Raw genomic sequence first — 24355 nt, 5'->3', positions numbered from 1 at the left:
AGAACACAGGAGTAAGACTCATGGATTGAAAATTATCAGGATTATTTTAAATAAAATAAAGTCTGATAATAAGCTCATGAAAACATTGACGGATGCCGTAACCATAACAGGGATCACAGCTGCAGCTGGATATGGATGGATCGCAAAGTAGTTGATCAAAGAGCCAATTACTTCTAATCTGAGGTCTAATTTCATGAGTTATGCTAAGTTCACTGTAGTTGTCTTAGCTTCTCTTGCAAAAAAACAATATCTTGAAGATAACAAAATTTTGCTTGATTGTTAAAAGTGGCTAGCAGATTCACAACAGTTGTTCTAAAGTTTGGAGACCTCTAGTTGCTTGAGCGAACAGCTTCATTGCTTTCTTTGGGATTGGCTGCTAGTCGTTTCGAGTGAGCTATTTCAAAATGGAAAGTACGTTTTCAAGAGTTTACGATATTTTATTGCTATTGGAAGGATTGCATGGAGTAAAGAAATTAGCATAAAAGGCTAAATTTTATGAAGATGTTGCAAAACTTTGGTTAATGAAGTATGCCATTTGGCAGAATTACTTGTTTGCTCCCAAACATATTGCGAGACCGACTTTTAACGTTTAATCTCCAAATGCAGTTCATCGAGCTGATCCTATTTTCATTCCTCAAGACAGACTCCCGAGAGGAAAGAATTTTTACTGAAGAGAGGACCACTGAAATGGCCTTTAAGCTCTTCAGGTTGATCCTGGACATGAATTCATAGGTGATGTCACAACTGAACTTTGGGTGAACGTAAACTTCAGTTTTCAGTACAGCTAGGAGATGAACTTCACATCTAAAAAGAAATCGACTGAACGGGTGAAAGGTTTCCAGAAGTTGTCTCAGCTTTGAATCGCGAGGTGACTCGATTGACTGGAAAGAACCTGTCGATGCCCTCAATGGCATGTTGGCTTGAGTGAGAAGGGACTCGATTCTTCAAAGAATGTGACGTATTTGAATGCAGCTGGTGAGTTTGAAAGTGGACAGAGAAGAGCGACAGATCCAATCTGGTCTCTGAAGGTCTACAACGTTAGTAGATCAATTATGAATGGAGGAGAGTCAGTTCATTACTATCGGAAAGATGGTCCAAAGCGTGGATTCGTTACACAACAGCTTCAGATAGTTCCTCCTAGAACTAAGCTGCCGCTTGAAGGAATTCGCTGAGTCATTTTGATTTTTCACCACTCAACTTCGGGGAATCGAAGAAGCAAAATAACAAATTGTCCCAGAAAACCCATTCTATAACCTTAAGAAGGTCGTTGCTTCGAAATCTATGGGCAGCACTCGGATTATATTATTTTTATCTCCGAGATGCCAGTGTCATTCACTGAATAACATCTTTTTTCACCTAACTCGCCAGGATTAAAATTTACCATCTTCGTTTACATCATCATTGCTCAAAGGTAACCCATATTGACATTCCTATCTTTCAAGTATGGTCTTTTTAATCATTTTATGATAAAAATATGAATACACTGAAAATAGCCTTAAAAATTGCTTTTTAAGCTGTCGAACTACATCGATACATTATTTTGTATCTGAATGTATTACACTGATGACTTTCACTACTTTCATTTTTGAGTGTGCACACCAATATCCTGTTTAAGTAGTAACTTCTTCGCAAAGATGAATTTCCAATTTACCATTTCAAACTAAATTATTGTAAAGAACTTTAAATGAAGGCTTGATTGTTCAGTTGGGACGAATTTCTCTGTCGATTTTTTTTCACCTGACATTAATAAGGTATTTCGTATTTTATTTCTCAATTGCTAAACATCACGTTAAGGTTTGCTAGTGTTCTTCTTAGAAGTAACTTTCACCAAATTTTACATTTGTGTTCAGGATTCATTGGTGAACCCATAGGACAATTGAACGCCTTTGAAAACTCCGGGAAATTAATGAGAGTACCATTCACCCTGCAACGAAAGAGGAAAGCAATAATTGTCGGAAATAAAGAACTGACCGTGTAAAAAATGGGCTATAAACGCAAATTACTTCTTTTTACCTCCATGGCATGGGACTATGATCGAAGTATTTCGTTGCTACACGAGCAGCTCTATCGCTGTAATGGCTACACCAGTTCTGTTGGAAAACAAGAAGTTGCCAGTTCACTAAAGTTAGCAGACAAAAATCCAAGAGAGAGAGGCATCTTTGCTTACTCTGATATTATTTTGCCTATAGAAGATACAGCGCTGATTTTAAGGGCCTAGGCTATAGATTATATTTGCCGTAAGCTACGGTAACTGAATGTATTTTAGTTTTGTGATGTTAAGTTTTTAAAAATCTTTTATAACAAAAATAAAACAAATTAAAAGCGCGGTCAGTTGACTGTTTCTTAATATAATGCTTTCAAATCACCATCGGAGGGCCGTAATTCATGATTTGGAGGTGCTTATTTGATTGTCCACTTCTGAAACAAATGTTAACAATTGGGGTAATTAGTTGCTACATTGTAGACAATTTTTTCGCATCACTTCTGAGAGTCAGAATATCGTTAACTCTAAAACTTATTTCGTTCCCTTAAGACTTACGTCAAATATGTTTTCAGAAGCGAGCATTCTTTGGCACATTTATTTTTCACTTTAAGCTGCATAAAATCGATATCATTCGGGATGTGACTACGATGAAAACGAAACTCGCCATAAATTCAATTGCAACGCGGTCAGCTCAAGCCCAGGGCAAAAACTGAGGAAGAAACTGCTATGACACGAAGGACAAGTGAAGAAATGATCATTGCAGATGAACTGTAATTTAGGCAATTGCAGGAGATTGCTGTTCACCTGCGAGAATCTTTTCTTTTCAAGTCAGAATGAAACCTATTTCAATACAATGTTGTTATACACTAAGATTTATAAAAATAAAAGAATCGATGAGGAATCACGAAAGTTTAGGACCACAACTGAATTTGAGTCCTTTGTGTCATTGCTACTGAGAGATAACACTTCAGAAGCAATGAGCTATCAGCTACCAATGTGTTGATTCCAGTCATCCATGGTTATGGCCCGAAGTGAAGGCAACTCCCTTCTACCAAGTGTTATTTCATGAAAAGTAAGATCACCCAACTTCTCTCGAAAGATTCTGATTCTAAGATTTAAAAGAATTATTTTTCTTCTACAGACAATCTTACCCTTGCAAAACTAATGAAAAAAACCTGCTCGTTTGTCAGCATCATACCAGGAAGCCTAGGTTCCTCCCAATGGTCCCTAACCCACTTCCGGTATGCCTGTGAAATGTAAATGAGCTTCGTCAAAAACCAATCAGAACGATAACTGCCTGTAGAAAGTGCTTTGAATGTTTTCCGATACTTAGAGGTTATTGCGCAGAAGGGTGAAGGGCATCGTCATAAGGAAACAATTATGTAGGCAACAAAAGCATCAAATTGGATTCACTTTCATTACTTCGTTCATGTGTCAATGTTTTCTTTTTCTTGCAAACAAACCCAGAACTCAGCAACTTAAGCCTCCGTTGGGATCTTTTTCTTGCAACCACACCCAGATCTCAGCAAAACTCTCTTAGGACCAAAATAATTTCACGATCTGGCACTAATATTGTCCATTTTCTGGAGTTCTACGCATCCAAATGTTTTTTTTTTAGCATAATTCGAAAGTACATGATTTCTCTGTTGCCACATGAGATGAAAAGCCTGAATAAGACCTTCACCCTAGTCTCAGCAGGATTTGAAACATGTCAGAATCGACAAAGGAGACTGCTTTTTGAAGAAATAAATTGGTCATGTGACAGTCACGTGACATGCTGTCGTACCATGTGAACTCTCAAATTGCAGGCAGGTACATGCTCATCATTTTTCCAGAAGGGTTTGGGGCACTTCGGTAGAAGATTAAATTTGAGGTCAATTTCTGTTTGAGCTTCGTTTCCATGCTGAGTGCTGAGTGTTGGAGAGCGCGGAATAAAGATTTTTGAATTGTGCAACATCGTAAAAATCCATACAAGGTATCAATGAACGCTTTTCATTCAACTAGTTTATTCTTGAGTTTCTCGTTACCACGTTGCCACTGATAGTGTAGCTCCATTTTCTGCCTATAAACACTCGCACAACTCACAATACTCCATTTTACAGTTGCACGCTTGGTTGCCAAGTCTGAACAGGAGTGAGGCTAAGGATGACCTTGTTATGATACAAACCTTGCTGCTTTCAAATGTAAATTATTTTGTCATCGTGCTAACTAGACACTGGTCTTTATGATACAAACCTTGCTGCTTTTCAAATGTAAATTACTTTGTCATCGTGCTAACTAGATACTGGTCTTTATCACAACAAGGTCACCTTCAGCCTCCCTCCAAATCAAAGGCTTGGCAACTAAGTACGTAACTGTAAAATGGATTATTCCTTCAGTTTCCCTGACGAAAGGGCAAACGCTCGAAACGTCAGATTGAAACTCTTTATAGTGCCTAATTTGCATTATCAACTCAGTTGATAAAACAAAATTGTCTTCATAGGGAAAATAATTCGTCAGTTACCTCAAAAGCTACGCGAACACCACCATTATCAGCTATGTTTTCTGACAAAGTATTCTCGCCATTCACCTTTAAAGTTTAACACATAATCAAGTGATAAGTAATTTTTTAAGCCTTCAGCATCACTGGTGGTGGAGTTGAGACACACCAAAACGGTAGGATTAACTACATCTAGGAGAGAGAAAACGTGCCTCAAAAGAAACGATTCTTCGGTAGTGGACATGTTGAATAGTGAGACTCCTCACTTTCAGCACATTTTCTTTGTGCGTACACTGTTCCTTTACACCACCCCCTATACAAGTATACATTAGTTATGTCCGACAAAAGCATGGAAGCCGAAGGCAATGAGACGATAATCATACTTATTAATTCATGAAAACTGCCTCTCTATAAGTACTTTACTGTCTATTTGAAATCTAACCCTTTGTATTCCATATTATTTTAAGAACAAAAATGTGGCTTCAATGAAATATTATTCTTTAGTATAAAAAAGGGGTAAATCAAAGTTTATTTACTGCTTTGTTACCTGGTTTCCATAAAATGTATAATTCGAGTACTGATCGACCAAACAACGAGACCTTTCTTGAAAGTTAGCGAGGGTTGAGTTACTCCACCATCTTCTTCTATTACCGTCAATGTCGTAAAGCTTTCCTATAAGAATAGAGGTTTTCTTCGACTGTCAGTCTAGGCCTCATCTAAGTGTACATTCGATGGTCTGATCAACAGTATCTTCAAATCATACTATAGTATGTATGAAAAAACTACCCGTTTCTGATTGGCTGAAAACGATTGCATTTTTCATGTAACAGAGTAACAAAGTTGTAACACGAGTGTAATTACAAATAGCGCGCGGGCTGTCAAAATTTTGTCTATCCTGACTTTCTATTATGCTTTTTCTTTAAGTAAATCATTAATAAACAATCACCCACAAACCTGTATCATCAAATCCGTGGGTAATTTCATGGGCCATGACTCCTCCAATAGCACCATAGTTCATTGCTCTTAAAATACACCAGAAAACAAGAGTAATGATTTATCTTTGTAAACAGCCCCTGCAGGTTGTGCAGAAGATCAGGCGAGGGAGCAAAATGGTCACAGTTTTGTTAAACTTGAACTGCAAAACTCAATCCTACAGTACAGTGAGAGATATAAATGCGTTGTTTCATGACTTAGGGCACAGGGAGATAGGCCGGCCATTTGTAATAGAAAAAACAGTCAGGAAAACCAGATCAGAAAAAAACGATCACAAAACAAAGTGCAAACGATGAACATCGTGATTTGCATTACCTTGGATACAACAGGTTATAAAATGGTGGTTGCAGAATAGCAGCTGGAAAGACTGAAATGAAAACAAATCTATGTATTTCAAGTGGAAAAGTAAATTTAAGAATACAATTTTGTACATATCTATGCTAAGTGCACATTTTCTCTTTTCTGAGCCTAAATCATAGTTTACGATATTAAATGACAATATTCCATCCTTTCCTCCCCCTATTTAACGAAAAAAAGTTTGTTAAGCTTCAAGTTCAACGGTTTATTTAAAAAAAACAAAAGACAAACGTTCATGATTTTTCCTTACCCATCTTATTTTCGTTGTAGGCGTAAAATGCATTAAGCATTGTTGGCGGAAAAGGCCATCTAAAAAGCACAAAGAACAATTTAGAACTTAAGGTTTCTTGCTAGAGCTTCTACGTCTTAGCATAAAGTCCGATAAGCACTTGACTCTGAAATTATTTAAGGAATTTTCAATGTTTAGTACGCCTTGGCCAGTCTTGCTGTGCTTGTAATGGAATGAAGTATAAGCTCGTGAGAATGCATGGGTAGTAGCATTGAACGAGCCTGAGGGACGATTTGGGATATAAATTTGCGAATCACTAAAAATTTTTGGCGATTCATCCTTGGAGTTTACAGGAACTTTACAAACAAATCGCCTTCATGCATTGTGGTACACCCTCTTCCGATCGACTGCAGAAGTTACGCCAAAGGGAACTGAGCTCAAGCGGAAGGACACTGACATTATAAGAATTTCTAAAAATTTCTTACTCAGTCTTGTCCACGGCTGTTCCAGCTTTTGCAAGTTTGTCGATATTCTGACGCTTTGTAACTGAAACATCATTGTTGAAATATGTTTTTGGGTCTATGGTTACCTTAAAAACAACGACCAAGGAAACGTCTTTAAACACCCTATTGGACTTAATCAGTTTCCTTACATCAAAACACCTGTTTTGATGTGAACTTCCTAAATTTTCTTCATTCATGTATTTGTAAGTTTTTTTTTCTATTGTTATATCCGGTTTATCTGAAAAAATCTTTAACCCTGCAAAGGCCTCTTTTAGGAACGATATAGGAAGACACATATTATATACACTGCAGAGGTAATTGGGATTTTAAGAAAACACCCCTCAATTTAAATGAAATATCGAAATCAGCGCTATTACTTGCTTTTTCTTTCAGAGGTGAAATTTAAAAAAAGGTTGAGTTAAGAAGTTAAATCGAGAGCATGAAACTTTGCCAACCACTTCTTTTCTATCTCAGTTATAAGACCAGGCTAAGGTTGTAACCGCAGTCGTACTTCGAAGAGAAGCTATAATCAAGGAACGTTGGGAGGCGAGGAATTGCGACCGTCACCACACCATCAGTCGACTTCGCTGCAACATTACAACCTCCTGCATTGCTTTAAATTAGAACAACTAGTATCAAGGCGAAAAAAACATGGAGCAATACATAGATTCTTGGATAGTGCTTAGTCTCACGTTATATAGGTTGCGAGTAACACTAGTGAAGTGAAGTGAAGTTTGCTGAAGAAATTCTAAGAAGGTATAGTATGAACGAAATATATCGGATAAGTATTCCAATTTAACGCTTAAAAAACGTACCTCTTTATATCTTTGGGTCATATATTCAACGTCCATTATGTAATCAGGATATCCTACGTTTTCGATTAGAGCCTCCGCCTACGAGCAAACCATGCATTCGTGAATATTCAATTGGTCGAGTATTCAAAATATTCATTCATTGCAATCATCCATTGAAATCAACTTGAAGGAAAACTTCCAATGAAAAACATCAAAAGGGCACTAATACGATAAAGAAAAGGTAGTCAATAGTCGCAAATAATTGAAAACGGAATAGAAGTACATACATCTACCAACGAAACTAAGTCGTGACAAATATACAGACGGTAGCTTTGGTCTGGAGGTTTGCCAATGGTCGTCACGACTTTGTCGTATCCGTAAAAGAGAAGAGTGTGTTGGACTGAGCCGTTAGAGTCGGTTAACTATTGTATTTTCATTCCCTCTGAGCGATAACGTTCATATCTGTATCTGAGGTTTACGAGACCATCGTATCTAAGATATTATGGAAAAAGTACAAGTCGATTGTACCTAGTATCACTAAAATGGAACAGAGAGCAGTCTAGCATTTCAGGGACCTCACCTTCTCTACGGCCACCTTCTGTGTTTTTTCATCCATCCAGTCTTGTTTTCCAATGTTGGAGATGAATGCCGCGCGAATGTTTCCAATGATGTCCTTTGCCTAAATGGATTAGTATGAGACTATTTAACAATAAGAGACGAAGAGACTCAGTTTATCACTCTCGCCTGTAATTTTCTTTGACTGCCCTTTTCACTCACCAATTCCTTGCTGTCACCAAAGAACTTTTGATCAAGGAAGACTTTCGAAAGGGGTATTCCAAATTTCTGTGAAGTTGCCATGAGACAGAGCTGATGCTGGTCCGAGTCACTCCAGTAATTGAAAGCTTGGAGGTAATAATATTTGAACAATTCGACAAAATCGCTGCTTAGTTGTAGAAACTTTAACTTGACCACTCTCCACATCATATAGTTAGCAATAGTTCTAATAAGTGAAAATAAAATGGACAAAAAAAGAATATGGAAAGGTGGGTTAAATCCATAAGAAATATAGAAAATACTATGAATGAAATAGAGCACGAAGATTTTGATCTAATGAGCGAAAGCAGAAGCCTATGATCTAGAAGTGTCTAAATCCCCTATATTGTCAAACTACAAGCTTGGGTTAATTAGGCGGCCAATCAGAAACAAGGGTGCAAGTTTTGCCCAAATATGGAATTAGAGGTTAAGCAGTGTTTTCCTTCATAAAAACCCACAATTGTTTACAAAGAGGTATTGAGCGACAAGCGATCTCCGGTCAAGTCTCAGAAATTATATCGGCCGCTCTTCGAGTGAACGACTAAGAGCGTGCTTTATGAGAGTAAAGAGCATACTAACGACACTGTTGTTCGCTTTGGAAATAAAGTTTGTTTTGAAAATTGAAAGTAATACTAGGGGAATTTAACGGATTATTTATTGTAAAATTAGTAATAATCAAAGATTAGTAAACTGCGTTCGATCTCCAGTAAAAGCTTTATTGTGCTGATTGTGCAGAAAAAAATCGGTGTCTTAAGCTCAAGGCGGCCAAGAAAATATTTTCACATGAGATCGATCGAGGCTATTTGTGCCACATAGCCAGCCAACCAATCCAAAATGACGCTCAATGCTTGAAATCGCATGGCATCACGATCGATCCCCTTGGGACTGGTCCATAAAACCCTCGAGAGTGATTTCCGTAAAAACGACTCGATTAGAATGCGTTCTCCTTCGTCGAACGCTACAAATAGAGAAGTCTGGACTGTGCTCCGTTCTCTTGTAAAGCACTTAGGAACACTTAGGAAGCGGCTTGAGCATTCAAGAAGCTGGGAGAAACACTCGACTACGAATTTCTCCCCACTTCTTGAGTACTCTGGCCAATTCCTGCGTGCTTTACAAGAGAGCAGAGCATTGTTAAGGCTTCTCTATTTGTTGAGTCAAGTTTGCGGTCTGAAAACTGCATTATCATAACGTATTCCTGATTAGTACTGAGGTAAAGTTTCTTTCATTACATATTCAGCAGTCATTAAAGATAAACAACTCCATATTAGGAAGTAAATTCTGATTGACTAGTCTCACACATTAATAAACCCAGCTCTCGGACATACATAATTACTTTAGGCTTGTAAGCTTCTGGCGAAAGTCATGTTATAAGGAATCTCTAACACTTGTTCATTTAGTAAAAATAAGTAAATGAACGTTGTTGTAAGTTCATACAAATCAGTTCTGAAAAACCCACTTGGATGTAACTTATGTGTACTGTGTTGTACACCAATTATGACACTTCAATTTATGAGTTTAATTTCCAAGGAAGAATACTTATTGCTGGACATTGTTAGCGCCACGCAGACAGTTGGCCGGCAAATTACTTTGTGACTAACATTGCTCGAATGTGTTAGGATGGAAAGTATTCGGGTGCTACAAACATCACGGGAGATCGTAGACACAGAAAAAAAAGGCCGGGAAAACTGTTAGGCGCCTTTTTCGAACGACCAAAGGAGAGAAGAAACGAGCTAAGATACTGAAGAAAAGTCAACCAACTCGAAACTTGTTCATTATTCTTTTTGTTCAAGTATTAGAAATATTTAAAACGAATAGGAACTATTTTGTTGTTTTAAGTGCGAGTGATCAGTTTTCTTTTCAATAGGCCCAACGAAGAAAAAGAAGATGACAAATATGAATCTCTTGAATATCTATTTATTGCAGTTACGATATCTCACCTTTTGGGTGTAATGCTCAGGAGTTTGACCAGTCTTTTTAAATATTCCAAAGAATAGACCACGGCTTTGGTTTGGCTGTTAACATGAAATGTATTATTCTCCATCGCTACTTGCACATATTTCGTCCAGTTGAACTTGGGAGAGTAAACAAAATCAATTCGAGATGAAGGTGGTATAAACGAAAGATCACTCTACATGAATACTCTTTGATACTCACGAAGTCACCGGTATACTCCTGTATTTCTAATAACGTGAGCTTCTTGTAAGCTTCTTCAAAGGATGGTCGTCTAGATCTTGGGGTAGATATCTAAGATACGAAAGGTGAAAAAGACGTGGAAAGATCACATTTGTGTTTGAGGTACAATCGATTCTGACACATTTAATGAATAGGCAGCAACCTAAATATGCAGGACTGGAGACCTTATTCCAAATTTAAGAATTGGTCTATGCTCAGCGAGCGTATATCGTGTTATAGATGTACGCGGGAAGTTTGGTGAGCACGAGAGAAGCGTAAGAGTTGCTCGAGGCTCGGTCCATAGCTACTCTTGCTTCATGAGAGATTTTCATTACTTACTATTTCTTTGCGAGTAAAATAGGGCGGGTTAATGATCTTTTCGTCTACGAGTCGTTTTGCTGACGACCAGTTCATTAACGAAGTTAATCATACTCTAACTTAAGATTATTCACAACATGATACCATACATAGTGCTACTTCATAACATACAAATCACAAATTCCGCATTATGTTTACGGTGCGGAAAACACCAAAGTGTTTAAGGACTTAATTAAACCCACCACAGTCTACATCCTAGCTTACCACTGACACAATATCACTGCTGTCTCCATATGTCCGACTCCATACCAATCAAGATTTTGAGAGACACTGGAGCCTCGCAGTCTTTTTTCGGTTGAGTGACACTTTGGTGTTTTCTGAAAGTCGTCCACTGGTGCGAGTGTTCTAATCAGAGGAATCAGTGCGGAGTATACTCCAGTGCCACTTCATATAGTTTACCTAATATTGTGTCTGGGCTTGTGAAATTTGGAATACAGCTTTTGTCACCATTTACCAGGGAGTGCACCTTATCCTCGGAAATGACTTGCAGGAGACAAAGTAGTTATTAATGCTATTGTTAGCGAGAAGCCCAGTTCAGAAAAGTATCCAGACCCAGTAGAGAAGAAAATTCCTGGTCTATACCAAGCGTGTGTTGAGACGCGAGCCATGAGTAAGTGGAAAGAAACCAGTGACGAAAAGGTAACATTAGCGGACACCGTTATCAGCCAAGTCTTTGAGGGTGAACGACTGAATCCCTCTATTTATGAGCCAGTACAAGTCTTTTCTGAGAAAATTTTAATGAAACAGGTTGAAAAGATGTCAACCTCTTAGCTCATTGCAGAACAGCATGAAGACCCGGAAGTTTCACCTATGTTTTCAAGAAGTGTTAGAGAAAGGGAAGTCTCGCAAAACCCCACCCGCAACTTTACGGATGTTCCCGCTGCACGCGAGTCAGTACAGGAGTCCATTCAAGCTTGTGTTTAGGCACACTGTGAGAGGACCGCTAAAACTACTTAAAGAGAAGTTATTATCTATTTATTTATTACAATGTAATGGAAATTAGCAAAATAAAATAATTACCTATAACAAAGGAAATGCCCTAAGGATAGTCTGTAAAAGAGTTCAAGACCATCCATCCTCAGACAGACCACCTAACTAAATAGATAGTTTAAAAATATAATTAATATAATCAATTAAAATCTGATATAAAAATTCTAAAATAAGTGACTATGAGTTTTCGGTAATTCGACCAGTGTAGTTGGTATTCATCGAGACGTTCCTCACGCCACGCCTAAAACTTGAGATACTAGACACTGAAAAAATGTGAGTGATTCCACATATCAACGATAATATTTAAAACAACTAAACTTAAAAGTGTTTGTGCGAGCATAATTCTTCTTCAAAGTATGTCCATCTTTCTCTCAAAAGCAGATCATTAATAAATATCACAAAAAAAAAGGGGCCCAGGATGGATCCCTGGGGTACCGCTGAGGAGACAGTGTGCCAGTCAGAACTTGCCCCATCTATTACTCCCTGTTGCTCACGATTCATTAAGCAGTCCCTGTACCAGTTCAGGAGGCAACCAGACACACTAAAGTTACATAACTTCTGTTGTAAGATTACATGAGACACTACATCTGACTTAGCTAAAATGTTATGGACTTCAGAGGCTGTTGTTGACACTTCCAAAGGTAGGTTAGAATGTGCCACTTCTTTTTGTAATCCCGCAAGATCAACACAGTTAGGTATGAACACGGAAGGAAAAAATTCATTAAAATAATGACACCTTCTCTGCTGGATCACTAACAGAATTACATTTATACGTGACAACTGACAGTACTGATCTCTTCAGATTTTCGCTCCAAGCTTTTAGAGCTTGTGAATTAGTCAAAGCTAATCTTAGTTCTACTCAGAAGTCTATGAAAGAAAAGTATGATGTACATGCTGTAGAACGTGACTTTAAGCCAGGCCAAAAGGTTCTTGCATTGTTGCCAGTACCCAGTAACAAGCCTTATGTAGAGAAAAGTATTCATTTAGTTAAAGAGCTTACAAATGTAAATGTAGTTGTTTCTGAGCCCAAAGAACTGAATAGCGAACTTAGTAGTAGTCATCTTAGTCCCACTAACACAACAAAACTCACAAACTCTAATGTGCTGCGGAACTTAGACTCTAAGCTGTCACACCTGGAAGAGAGCCGACGCCAGGACCTGAAAAGGTTACTCCAAGAGTATAAAGAGCTGTTTCCTGAAGTACCTTCCAGGACAGATCAGATTTACCATGATGTGGATGTCGGTGATGCTGCTCGTGTAAAACAACACCCGTACAGGCTAAATTCTAGTAAGCAACAATATCTCAAAAAAAGAGATAAAATATTTGTTAGAGAACGACTTTCTTGGACCAAGCAGCAGTTGTTGGGTTCTCCATGTATACTCGTTCCTAAGCCAGACGGAAGTTACTGTATGTGCGCAGACTGCAGAAAAGTGAACAACGTGACAAAGACAGACACCTCTCCTATCGTAAGAATGGACGACTGTATTGACAAAGCTGGAAAAGCTAAGTATGTAACGGAATTCGACCTTCTAAATGGATTTTGGCAAGTTCCTTTGACAGAACGCGCCAAAGAGATTTCAGCCTTTGCAACACCAGAAGGACTGTACCAATACAAAGTCATGCTCTTTGGTATGAGAAATTCACCTGCAACTTTCCAGCGCCATATCAACAAAGTCACCACAGATCGTGAAAATTGTAAAGCATATATTGATGATGTGATTATTTTCATTGACATTTGGGAAAAGCACTTTAAGTGAGTTTTTCAAGAGATTGAGTGAGGCTAAGCTGACCATAGATCTTTCCAAAAGTGAGTTTGGCCAAGCGAAAGTCACTTATTTGGGGCATGTCGTTGGACAAGGTCAAGTAAAACCAGTTAGTGCCGAGGTGGAAGCGATGGCTAACTTTCCACGACCAGAGAACAAGAAACAACTCATGCGTTTTCTTATTATGGCCGGCAACTATAAAAGGTTTTGTTTTAATTTCGCCTCTGTTACATAACCATTAACGCAAGTACTCAGTAAGAAGGTGAAATCTGTTTGTAGTAACCAATGTGAAAAGGCGTTTGAGGAATTAAAAGCTATGTTACAGAGTGCCCCTGTATCGACAGCGCCTGATTTCAGCTCCTCGTTCAAGTTTGCCGTTGATGTAGTAAGCTTCTGGAAGGTTCCTGAACACTTTGTGAATACATATATATAAAGACTCACTTATGTAGTAATAGTAGTTGTTGTTGTCGGAGCGAGACTGTTTTGAAAGCTATACCCAGAGAGAGTTACTGCGGAAGATCACTTATTTCAAGGAACTTTGGAGACAGCAGCGAAACTGTATTAGTTGTAAGCTAGGACAAAGACTGTGGTGGGCTTAGTTAAGTTTATTAACGATAAGTATTGTGATGCCTTTAGGAGTCGCTCCTTATTAGGAATATCACTGGTTGTTTAATAAAGTAGTTGAGTATGTGGGATTGTAATGTTTTTCTGTCGGTTAGATTCATACCGTAACAAAGGTTTCATGCAATATTTACTTGTCATTATCTGTGTTCATTCTCTTGGGATAAGACTTATTTTAGTTTTGAAAGATGGGCCTTCAAATATTTTGCTGGCTCCAGGAAATTTCTTTGAGTTCGTGATACAAAATTCAAAACAGAAATAATTTTAGGCCGATACTTACTTGAGATACCAACGAAACCAACTGCGCGATATTATACAGAAAACACCACACTCAGACATTGCATACAGCAGCCTCCTACAAAGTACTGCAGTTTAACTACAGCAATTACACTTACCAGATAAAGCTACTTAAGTTAAGTTGAACTACCCTAAACTGCATTTCGTCACCTACAGAAATCAAACTAGGTACAATATATACCCACTTCACATTCGTTTATTCACTACTTCACGGGTTTATTTGGAACCAACATAATGACAAGCTCCCGGTTGGCTTGTTAGCTCAGTTGGTAGAGCAGTGCACCGGTAACGAAGAGGTCATGGGTTCAAATCCCGTACAGGCCTGAATTTTTTTCAAGCCCTATTTTCACTACTGCTCAATTGGTGTTCATTACTGCGAAGATCGCTTTCATATTCACGTCTTCATCCGCAGTTCAAATATATGACTTTCATATATATTTACATTCGTTTACAATATATGCGTTATGTCTTCAGTTTTATGCTTAGAGGACAATAATATTAAACGTATCATTTCTTGTTGCCAACAAACCAGCGCTGAACAGCCTGACAGTGATTTTGTTATGATAAGAACGCGAGAGAAGTAAGACTTACTTTAGTGGAAAAAGGATGTTTCCAAGGTCATGGAAATATTGAGCACGATATCAAAGAAGAAAAAGAGAGGCAGAGGAAACTCAGGCCAGCCTTGCATTGCCAATAACTAACCTTTGCCAGCTCTTTCTCGAACTCAAACGTCTTTAACAGATCATCTTCTGAATCTTCCCCAGCTCCAAGTTTGATGGTCAAATTCCTCATCAAATCTCTATATGCATTACGAACCTAAAAATGTAAGAATATAAAGCTACAGATATAGAAAAAAGCTTGAGAAAAAGAAACGGAGCGGAAAGTTTTGCATATAAGAAAGCTGCCATTTTATGGGGGGTGCCACTTAACTACAAGTCTGTTGCTAAGGAAGACTTCAAACCCCCTTAATTTGGTTCCATGACCCCGGTGGGTATCAAAGTTTGTTCTATTTAAATGATTCGAACCACGACCATATTTGGTGCGTCACGAGACCACAACAAAAAGGAGCGTGTTCAGTCAGACAAATTGGATCGTCAACTTCCTGTGAGGAGATACGGATTTTTTGAAATCCGCTTGATTGGAGACTGGCACTACCAACATATGTTCATTTTTACCGCGATCAATTGTTCGGTGGAGAGGATAGTTGGTTTCTGGATCATTTCTCCAGGCAAGAATTTTAAAATAACAGGTCTGAACTGATTGAAATTCGTACCTTTTATTTACGCTGACACATCAAATTTTTATCAAATATTAAGCAACCGCGCAACCATTTGCACTTTGTTTCGTCTTTTTTACAACGCTGTGACTAAATGCCCGGTAGCCGGGTACGGTCTCAAATAGACTAAATTCCAAGGCAGTCAGAAATTTTCACAAAATTTCCACCGAAAGGTTCTTTCAAACTTCTTAGAATATCAGATGTTGTTTAGAAATTTCAAACGATTCCAAAATTATCTTAGTTGTTTCGCAGACAAATTCTCCGAGCTTATTCATACCATAATATTGCTCGGTTGTCCACACTGTAAGATTGTACATTTATGATCAGACTGCCGAGCACGGTCTCGAATAGACTAAATTCCTGGCAGTTGGAGATTTTCACCTAAGAGCTACTAAATGGCTCCTTGAAACTTCTTAAGAGTATCAGATGTTTGGGTAGAAATGTCAAGCGATTCCAAAAAAAATTGTTTTTTGGTGGACAAATTCTCCGAGCTTGTGCATACTATTATATAAATACGTTTTAGAATGTGACTGAAAGACCAACATTTCTGAACAAACATCGAATATACTCAATAGGTTTGTAAGAAGTTTTTAATATAATTTTTTGGTACAAATTTTTAACTGCTGGGCATTTAGTCCATTCGAGACCGTGCCCGGCAGTCTGATAAGAAGCGTACAAGTGTCGACAATCGCGTGAAATTAAAGTATGCTCAAGCTCGCGGAATTTTTCCACTAAAAAGCTAAATTAACTTTTGGAATCACTTAACATTTCTAAACAAGCATCTCATATTCTTAAGGAGTTTGAAAAAGCCTTTCGGTGGAAATTCTGTGAAAATTTCTGAGTGCCGAGTATTTAGTCCATTTGAGGCCGTGCCCGACGGCCGGGCATTTAGCCACAGCGTTTTCACAATGAAATGTTGAATCGGTTATAACCAAAAGCAAACTGAATCAATTTTTTGGAGTTTAATTATCCACTTTTGTTGTGTGAGGTAATTAAATTTGTTTTCACACTCAACATCTCAGAGTTGCTTGGCGATGTGGTAGCTAACGGAGGAAACATTATGGCTGCTCGAACGGATTTCATAAATCAGCTTTTGTACCCATAAAGGTCCTAGGAAAGCGAAGAAATTTCAAGGGAAAATTTGCCAGTAATCCTTAAATTTTCAAGAGAACCGTCTGTTTTTTCTTTTGTGGCTGTACTTTTTCGAGACCATAAACCGCTAGTGAGACACATAAGTTGATTTTGCATGGCACTTTTGGCCAGACAAGTTACGTTTGTATTTTCTTTTGGTACTGGAGATAAAACTCACGCACTGTTGACAACAGGGAATTTTCCAGTGAAAAGCAAAACTTTGGGAGCTGATGGATTTACATATTCTTTTTCGTGGATGAAATTTTGATTTTCCGCCATGTTTAACAAACGGCCGCGGTAGGCACAAAATTCCGCGGGAGACCGCTATCGGAGAACGAGCCTCTCACCCTTCTTAGCAACAAAGTTGTAGTTACGTTTCTCCCTTTCACGTATCTGAGAATAACTTCGCGAAATAAACATGTAATTTTCCGGCTGAAAGGTTCGCATTGTGGAAAACTGGCTGTGGTCTTGAAAACGCGGTTTTAGGCACTATTTTCTAGCTCAAGGTCAGTTTTTCTCATCATGCGGACCAACCCTTCGTGATTAAATGAAATTAAATTTTTCTGTCTCACCAATCCTTTCATTGGCTAGAAAGTTGATTTCTGTATGAATTTTGATAACGCAAATATTAATGTTTCATTCAATGGGTTACACGTGAAATGCTGTCTGAAAGCCGTTTGTAATTTCCCAGTCATTCACATAAAGTAACCCTGAGAGTTAAAAACACAAGTTATCTAATAACATTCCAATTAATCCTTGTTAATTTCAGAATTTTGATTTCTGATTCTGATTGCTGATGTCTGATGCAGCGACACGTTTAAAACACAAAACTTGCCCGTAATTCATTTCAACCAAAGAAAAGATAAGCATGTTATTTACCGGTATAAAAAGGCGGTCTGTTTTGGGAAGGACCGTGCTCTCTCTACTCTTAAGTACGCTCAAGAACTCAAGTACAGTTTATCTCAATATGGACTTCTGCTCGGTAAAGAACGAGCAATAGCGAAATGGTCACGATCATCTTGTTTTGCTCGTTCAAATTAATGGAAAGTTGAAAACTGCGAATTTTTAACTGATCAGGAACGAGAAAAGAGGCATGGAAAACATCAAAATTTGAGCTTAAATCGAACAACTCTGATGAAGATTGTCCTGTTACAGTGTTTGCCCCTACCCGCTGGCTCTCTGAGTCATTTGTAAGAAGTTCTCGTCGTGACAGTGAGGTGTAGGACTCTCCAAACTAAACAAGTAAAGATGAGATCATCAGTAAATTACCTGGAAATGTTACGAAGGGTTTCGGTTAAATATGCTCCGGTTTTCTCGAGTACCCTCACAACATAATTCCTGCATCAGCTCTTTGGGGGAAAAGGGATCGGGAAAACCTTTTAAGTCAGAACTCTATAAATCGTGAGGACCATCTTCCCGTTTAAAAAATTCCTCTCTATTACAAGTGGATAACTCGGAGGACATCATGTTGTTAGAAAGTAATTCCACTTACCGTAATTACATTGTGTGAGCTGTTTTTGTTATCAATCGAAACAGTCATGGAAAACAAAACTGGTACAACTAAATCTTTATGAATCCTCGCAAGATGAGATATCAAGTCCCATTCTTCTTCTTCCCAGTTAGTATCTGTGATGCTCCACGAGCCATATTCCTTGATAAGCAACTCAAGGGGTTCGCCCTTCAGTCGCTCGATCGCGGCAACATCCATGCACGAATCATAATATGCCAGAGCCTTCCAAACCGCCTCCTCCTGAAATAATTGAATGAACACAGGACACTTGTTTGCTTCGATCAGTTAGTTTCTTAAATTTCCTTCCTGTTCCCCAGTCTTATATATTGCTTCACCCAGAAATTTGCGCAACAAAAACTATGTATTTTGCCTGGTGACAAGTTGGTGGAGGCAGACTTACTGTTTATTAACTAATGAAAGTTACTAATGAAAGAGAGGTAACTGTACACCGCAAATAGCATAGCTACTCTAGGCGGTGTAGACTCCATATATATACAACATGAAATGATAAATATGGGAAAACATATACATATCTGCTAGAAAATTAACACATAACGAGAGGACAAGATCATTACATATAAAAGAAAGGAATTAAATAAGAAGGCGAATAGATGTAGTTTAAAATAGAAAAACATTAGGCTTCTGATTAAGGAATGATTAATCAGCAATATTATACACATCAGCATAAACCCCCTAACGCTCTAAAATCTGCAACGATTCAGTCTGAAGGTTTTCTTTGAATGATTCCTTTGGTTTTGATTTCAAATACTTGGGGATTTTGTCCCGGATTCTAGCTGGAATTGCATGCTCAAAATTGCTGGAGAAGTAAATTAAGCGTAGAGCTCTTTCCTTAGGGATCAAGATTTTTTCAAGATTTGTTTTTGAGGTTCGGCCCCAGACCACAAGGCCAAAGGAAAGATGTGGATGAAACAGAAGTTGGTAAGACGTGTCTCAATTTTGCGATAATACCTATGGTTTTACTTTTGTGCCACATTAGCTGATCATTCCATGAGAGATTGCAGTCTTTCAAGACACCGAGAAATTTACAAATTGTTTTCTCTCCAGATTTCTAAAAGCATTTGTTCATTGTTGAGTACTTTTAGATTTATAGCCGATTTAATTTTCCGTTGATAAGGATGAAATATAATATGGTTGGTATTTTTTGGTATTTAGGGTTAATTTAATCGCTAGCGACCAGTCGCAGACATTGGTCAACTTTTCATTGACAACCGATTCTAGTAATGATAATGATTTATCTTTATACAAAAGACTGGTGTCATCTGCGAAAAGGAAGAACTCAAATTTACTTGAAGAAGCCGAGATATCATTTATATACAATATTTTCACTACTGCCCAAATAGTGCACATTACTACGAGGATCACTTTCATTCATGCTCGACACTCTTTCTTAAAATATTATGATCATGACGATTTTAGATATATGTAATTCATATATTTGCACTGCGGTGAAGAGATGAAATTAAGAGATCCTCGCAGTTAAGGACACTACTACAACGAGTAGTTGATAATAGGACCTGAAAAAAATTCAGGCCCGTACGGGATTTGAACCCATGACCTCAGCGATACCGGTGCAGCGCTCTACCAATTGAGCTAACAAGCCAACTGGGAGCTGGTCAATGTGTTGAGTACAAATAAACCATTCAAGTGATGAATGATGATTTTAGATATATGAAATTCATATATTTCCACTGCGGAGAAGAGATGAAATTAAGAGATCCTCGCAGCTAAGAACACAACTGAAACAAGCAGTTGATCATCATTCATCACTTGGATGGTTTAATTGTACCCAACACTTTGACCAGCTTACAGTTGTCTTGTTAGCTCAATTGGTAGAGCGCTGCGCCGGTATCGCAGAGGTCATGGGTTCAAATCCCGTACGGGCCTGAATTTTTTTCAGGTCCCATTATCAACTACTCGTTTCAGTAGTGTTCTTAGCTGCGAGGATCTCTTAATTTAATCTCTCCTCCGCAGTGTAAAGATATGAATTTCAAAAATGAAAGATGATAGAATTTATCGTTTGGTATTGGCCTTACCTTAGAGTATTTAGCTTTCAGTTCTTTATTTTTAAGTAGTCTCTCGAGCACTTCATTGTTTTCTGCAGTCAGTTTCTCAAACTGATCCCATTTTCTAGATGTAAGTGGCCTCGGGTTCTTCTTCATCCATCCTCCACAAGCGTACTGATAGAAATCCGTACAAGGGTCCACTGAAGGGTCAACTGAATTCAGCAAGTCTTGAAAAGAGTCAATCAATAAATATACATCCTTTCTGCATGTCTTTGTAGAAGATGTCGCACATGGGTAAAGGGCAGAATTTGTTTACATTTGTTGTAAATTTGTAACCCGGATTGTGAGGGGGGGAAAGGGGTGAAAATGGATTTATTTCGGGATTTTTTCACCGTGGAAAGACACGTGGGAAATAAAACGATTCCTCTTCGCCATATTTATGATGACCCATGTTCTTCCAATCTTAAGGGTGACAGCGCTGGTCGATAAAGAGAGGACTTTGTCAAAGAAAAATGATCAATGCGAAAATGGTCAATGCCAATCATGTAGTGTCTAAACGGTGGACTTCAACTGCATTTCATCAGCTTCAATCTTACACCTTTACCACCTCATAAAATACTTATTGCTGAAGCAAAGAGAAAATAACAAAATATGGGATTACAAAGTTATGGTTATAATGAAATTGCTCCACCCAAAGATTTCAAACAGTTCCGATAAACATTTGGTGTTGTAGCCTTGGTATACTATCATAAAAATCAAAGAGGTGTTTTTGTTTTTTGTTTTTTTGTTTTAAACAAAGGTGAATTTAAAAATGACTCATGCCTACATCTGTAAGGTTGCCAGGAGGGTGTGCAAGATTGTCGAAATTTTCATCAGGCATTCTTCCTAATTTGTTTTGTCTGCCATCGCCTTCCCTACCGTCGAAGTGGATGGGTCGATCAGACAATAAAAAGAAAGCGAATAAAAGATATCGTGCAGCGGACTCTCTCGAGTTTACAGCCGACTTATTGCAATTAAGTGAGTGACGGGCACATTAGCATATTGAATTTTCCTCAAAGAGCCATTCCGAGTCAAAAAACGGGCAAAAATACCTCTTATTTACCGAGTTCGAGGGTTCTACTTTAAGTTGCAGACCGTGTTTTTTCCGCTCGGATTTATGGCCCAAGCGCGAAGCGCGCGGGCCATAAATCGAGCGGAAAACACGAGTTAACGTAACTTACAGTACGGAGAAAAATGAGGTCAGTAAGATATTTATTATGTATTTTGCTTCAAACAGAGAAGGGAAAAGATTTCAACTCGAGCGGAACGGCCATTAATGATTGAAGCGCGTCAAATCCTAAGTACAAGAGCATTTTATTGGCTTCTAAAAACTGGACTTTGAGTCGTCAAAAGTTTAAAATATTCGTTTCATATCCATAGTTCTAAATGAAGCAAACTTCATGAAAAGAATTGTTCAAGTATACAAAGGTTTTCTACAAGGAACTGATACAATGTTGTTCAAGTAACTCTTTTGTCGAGAGTTTTTTTCAAAATGCTCGAAATCTACAAGGCACAACGTGTTTCTTCGTAGAAAGTGCGAACGGCTAACTTTTTTCAATGTTAACGGCAAATGAATAAATGAATGAATTTTATCAATACGATTGAAAACAACACAAGAATCTTTTCATCGATTAGCATCCAACTTTTTGGTGTTTGCGGCGTTTTCACGGAAGGTTCCCAGGTGGATCACTCAGTGCAGACTGAACAATATTAAAGACACTATTGCATTGGAGATTGAGCCGATGTTTGTTGACGCGAAGAAAAAGGATGTGGCATCTTTTGGAAGCCGAACCTATTTTGTAGGGATTTTGAAGGAAGACGGGTGGCAAATAGAGAAGGACAAGTTAGACGAAGTTTACTTGAGTTTGCGTTTTTGAAAGCTTGAAATACTGTCTGGTTCGTACTCGCCGCCATTTTGCTTGCGGACATCTTTAACGAACTTGCCAAGGAGCTTGTCGAGAGCAGCAGCAGGTATGTTCATTACATTAAAAATTTTCATCGACCTACTGTTCGCAAAACCCTTCAAACTTTTCCCAATCGTATTTTGCCCTTTTCACAGTGTTTGAGCACCTTTCGGCGGCGATGAAATCATCTAGCTCTCGAATCAAGTTATCTTTGTCGTCCTCGCATTTCTTCATTTGTCGCTTGTCATCTGCCAAAATCTCGAAGAAATCAACTCGAAAGTCTGGGATATCTGCTTCTGAGGTTTGTGCTTTTTCATCGTTTGTTTACTTTTCCTTTAAATGTGTTTCAAATTTTTCTTCACGAGACATTTTGGCGATCAAAACAAACTTTTCTAATTTAGCGGGCCGTACAGCGAAATACGCCCCATTAAATAGCTCAATCATGGCGCACTTACTAACTGAGAGATACAATAAAGTGACTTATTGAGTGGAAGTGCATTTAATCCCTAAAGCTCAATATCCAAAACAATAGATTATCAAATGGCAAATTTTAGATTTTTAAGAGTTTTGAATAACGCTATTTTTCCCCAGCCAAAAAAAACTTATGAGAAAAAGCGTGGTGACAACAACAAAACATATATTGCGAACGAAAAATGACAAAGATAACATTCGAAAACACGCTACTCCACCTCCCTCACACAAGAAACATGGCCGAAAATAATTGTTCTCCCTTCGACCAAAACGCGGCATTACGTTAAATACAGGAGATCAATATGTTACACAAACATGGACAGCTGAAAATATAAAGGTTTAAAGATGTCTTTCAAATTGTAGCTCATGCGACATCACATAAAATTTACTCCATGCATGCAAATTTACGAATTTGCCCCCACACGTGTAGGCATTGCATTTTTATGGTAAAAAAAGGAGACCAAACAAATATTAAAAAAGATCAACACCCCATACCATTCTAAGAGGGTGTCAAAGGGTTTCATAGAAACGCGTGATTGAGGCCAAAATTAATATGTGACGTATGAATTTTACAGAAAGGCAAGCGTGATTCGTGAAACAGCTTCAGGCGTGATTTGCCTCCTGTTGTTACTTAAGTAAATGAAGAGTCCCTTGTTTTACTACAAATATGACCTTAAAAGAGGTTTTTGATCAATATTATTGGAGCCCAGATATTGTAAGAGGCTTAACCCAGGGAATCTTACTTAGCAGTAAGCTATCTAAGCTTACCGGCATAGGTAAAGAGGTAAACTGACTGCCTGAAGACCCATCGTTTATTCCAGACTTTGTGTTACATCGAGAAAATATAGAACTATTTTAATGGCTTAGATTCTTGCGTGTGCAAGGTTGATAAGGAGTGAAACTGAATCCCACTTACATCAATTAAAATACATGGAATGATTTGTTTTATCGTTCTTATAGCGCACAGCTGTATCAAATTTAAGCAAGATTATATATTAGTGTGCTTATTCACTCATCGTGCTTTTCTGTTCTCCAAATTTTGCGTTTGTCGTCTGTCTTTATTTACAAAAGGACAAATTCCTTACCTGATACCGCATGTAGACAGTCTGTTGTCCAACACATACCGCCATGATATTTTTCGTGTTCAGGTATCCTTGTAGTTGTTGTCTCTGGTTTCTCTACAGCCTCGGTGGTGAGATTTCGTGCGTGCTCCCTCAAGTACAGATTCAGTAAGACAAGGCAACATACTATCAGTAGAGCGATAGTGAGGATTAGAAATTTAACCAGTGCTGAACATTTCTTTGCTTCCTTCACATTCCACGAAACAAAACTTGTTCTACTGTTTGGCCTGCGCGTCTCTCTCTTCGTTTTAACATAAACTGATTCCATCATGATCGGCAATCAACGTTCATTAGTAATTTCGTTGTTCGGCTAATTCTTCTTCTTCGTGGGTTAATTAACCTCGACTCTACCTCTCGACTCTAATTAACTTCGGCTCTATCTCACCGACAGAACATGGATCAACTTTGGCGTAAGAATACTGTCTTTAGTTAAGGAGAACTTGTCTAGTTAATCGCTAAACAGATTTGGGGAATAAAGCTCAGCGCAAATGATACGTAGTGACGTC

At 38.2% G+C, this 24355-nt stretch overlaps 1 protein-coding gene across 3 annotated transcripts; it reads right to left on the bottom strand.

The window, feature by feature from the left end:
- Nucleotides 1-1435: 1435 nt before the first annotated feature.
- LOC113674563 (endothelin-converting enzyme homolog) lies at nucleotides 1436-24355 on the bottom strand. 3 transcript variants are annotated; one of them, XR_003446527.2, is made up of 19 exons: nucleotides 23814-24355; nucleotides 20345-20541; nucleotides 18273-18530; nucleotides 17949-18014; nucleotides 15076-15189; nucleotides 10307-10396; nucleotides 10090-10223; nucleotides 8117-8339; nucleotides 7920-8018; nucleotides 7361-7438; nucleotides 6528-6631; nucleotides 6064-6122; nucleotides 5772-5823; nucleotides 5418-5485; nucleotides 5011-5135; nucleotides 4488-4553; nucleotides 3183-3231; nucleotides 2014-2090; nucleotides 1436-1924 (listed from the first exon to the last, which is right to left on the bottom strand). XR_003446527.2 is itself a non-coding variant. In XM_027191043.2 (19 exons), the coding sequence occupies exons 1-19, from the start codon at nucleotides 24118-24120 to the stop codon at nucleotides 1825-1827; spliced, it is 2313 nt and encodes a 770-aa protein (XP_027046844.2). In that variant the 5' UTR covers nucleotides 24121-24355; the 3' UTR covers nucleotides 1436-1824. The 3 variants fall into 3 exon arrangements, 2 of the variants coding, with proteins under 2 accessions (XP_027046844.2, XP_089036611.1); XM_027191043.2 differs by having other exon boundaries at nucleotides 3136-3231; XM_089180485.1 differs by lacking the exon at nucleotides 17949-18014 and having other exon boundaries at nucleotides 3136-3231.

The sequence above is a fragment of the Pocillopora damicornis genome, chromosome 8 (genome assembly GCF_964200805.1).
Source record: "Pocillopora damicornis chromosome 8, jaPocDami1.2, whole genome shotgun sequence".
Lineage (NCBI taxonomy): Eukaryota > Metazoa > Cnidaria > Anthozoa > Scleractinia > Pocilloporidae > Pocillopora > Pocillopora damicornis.
The sequence above is the reverse complement of the archived record's forward strand: the minus strand, read 5'-3'. Positions and strand labels throughout refer to the sequence as shown.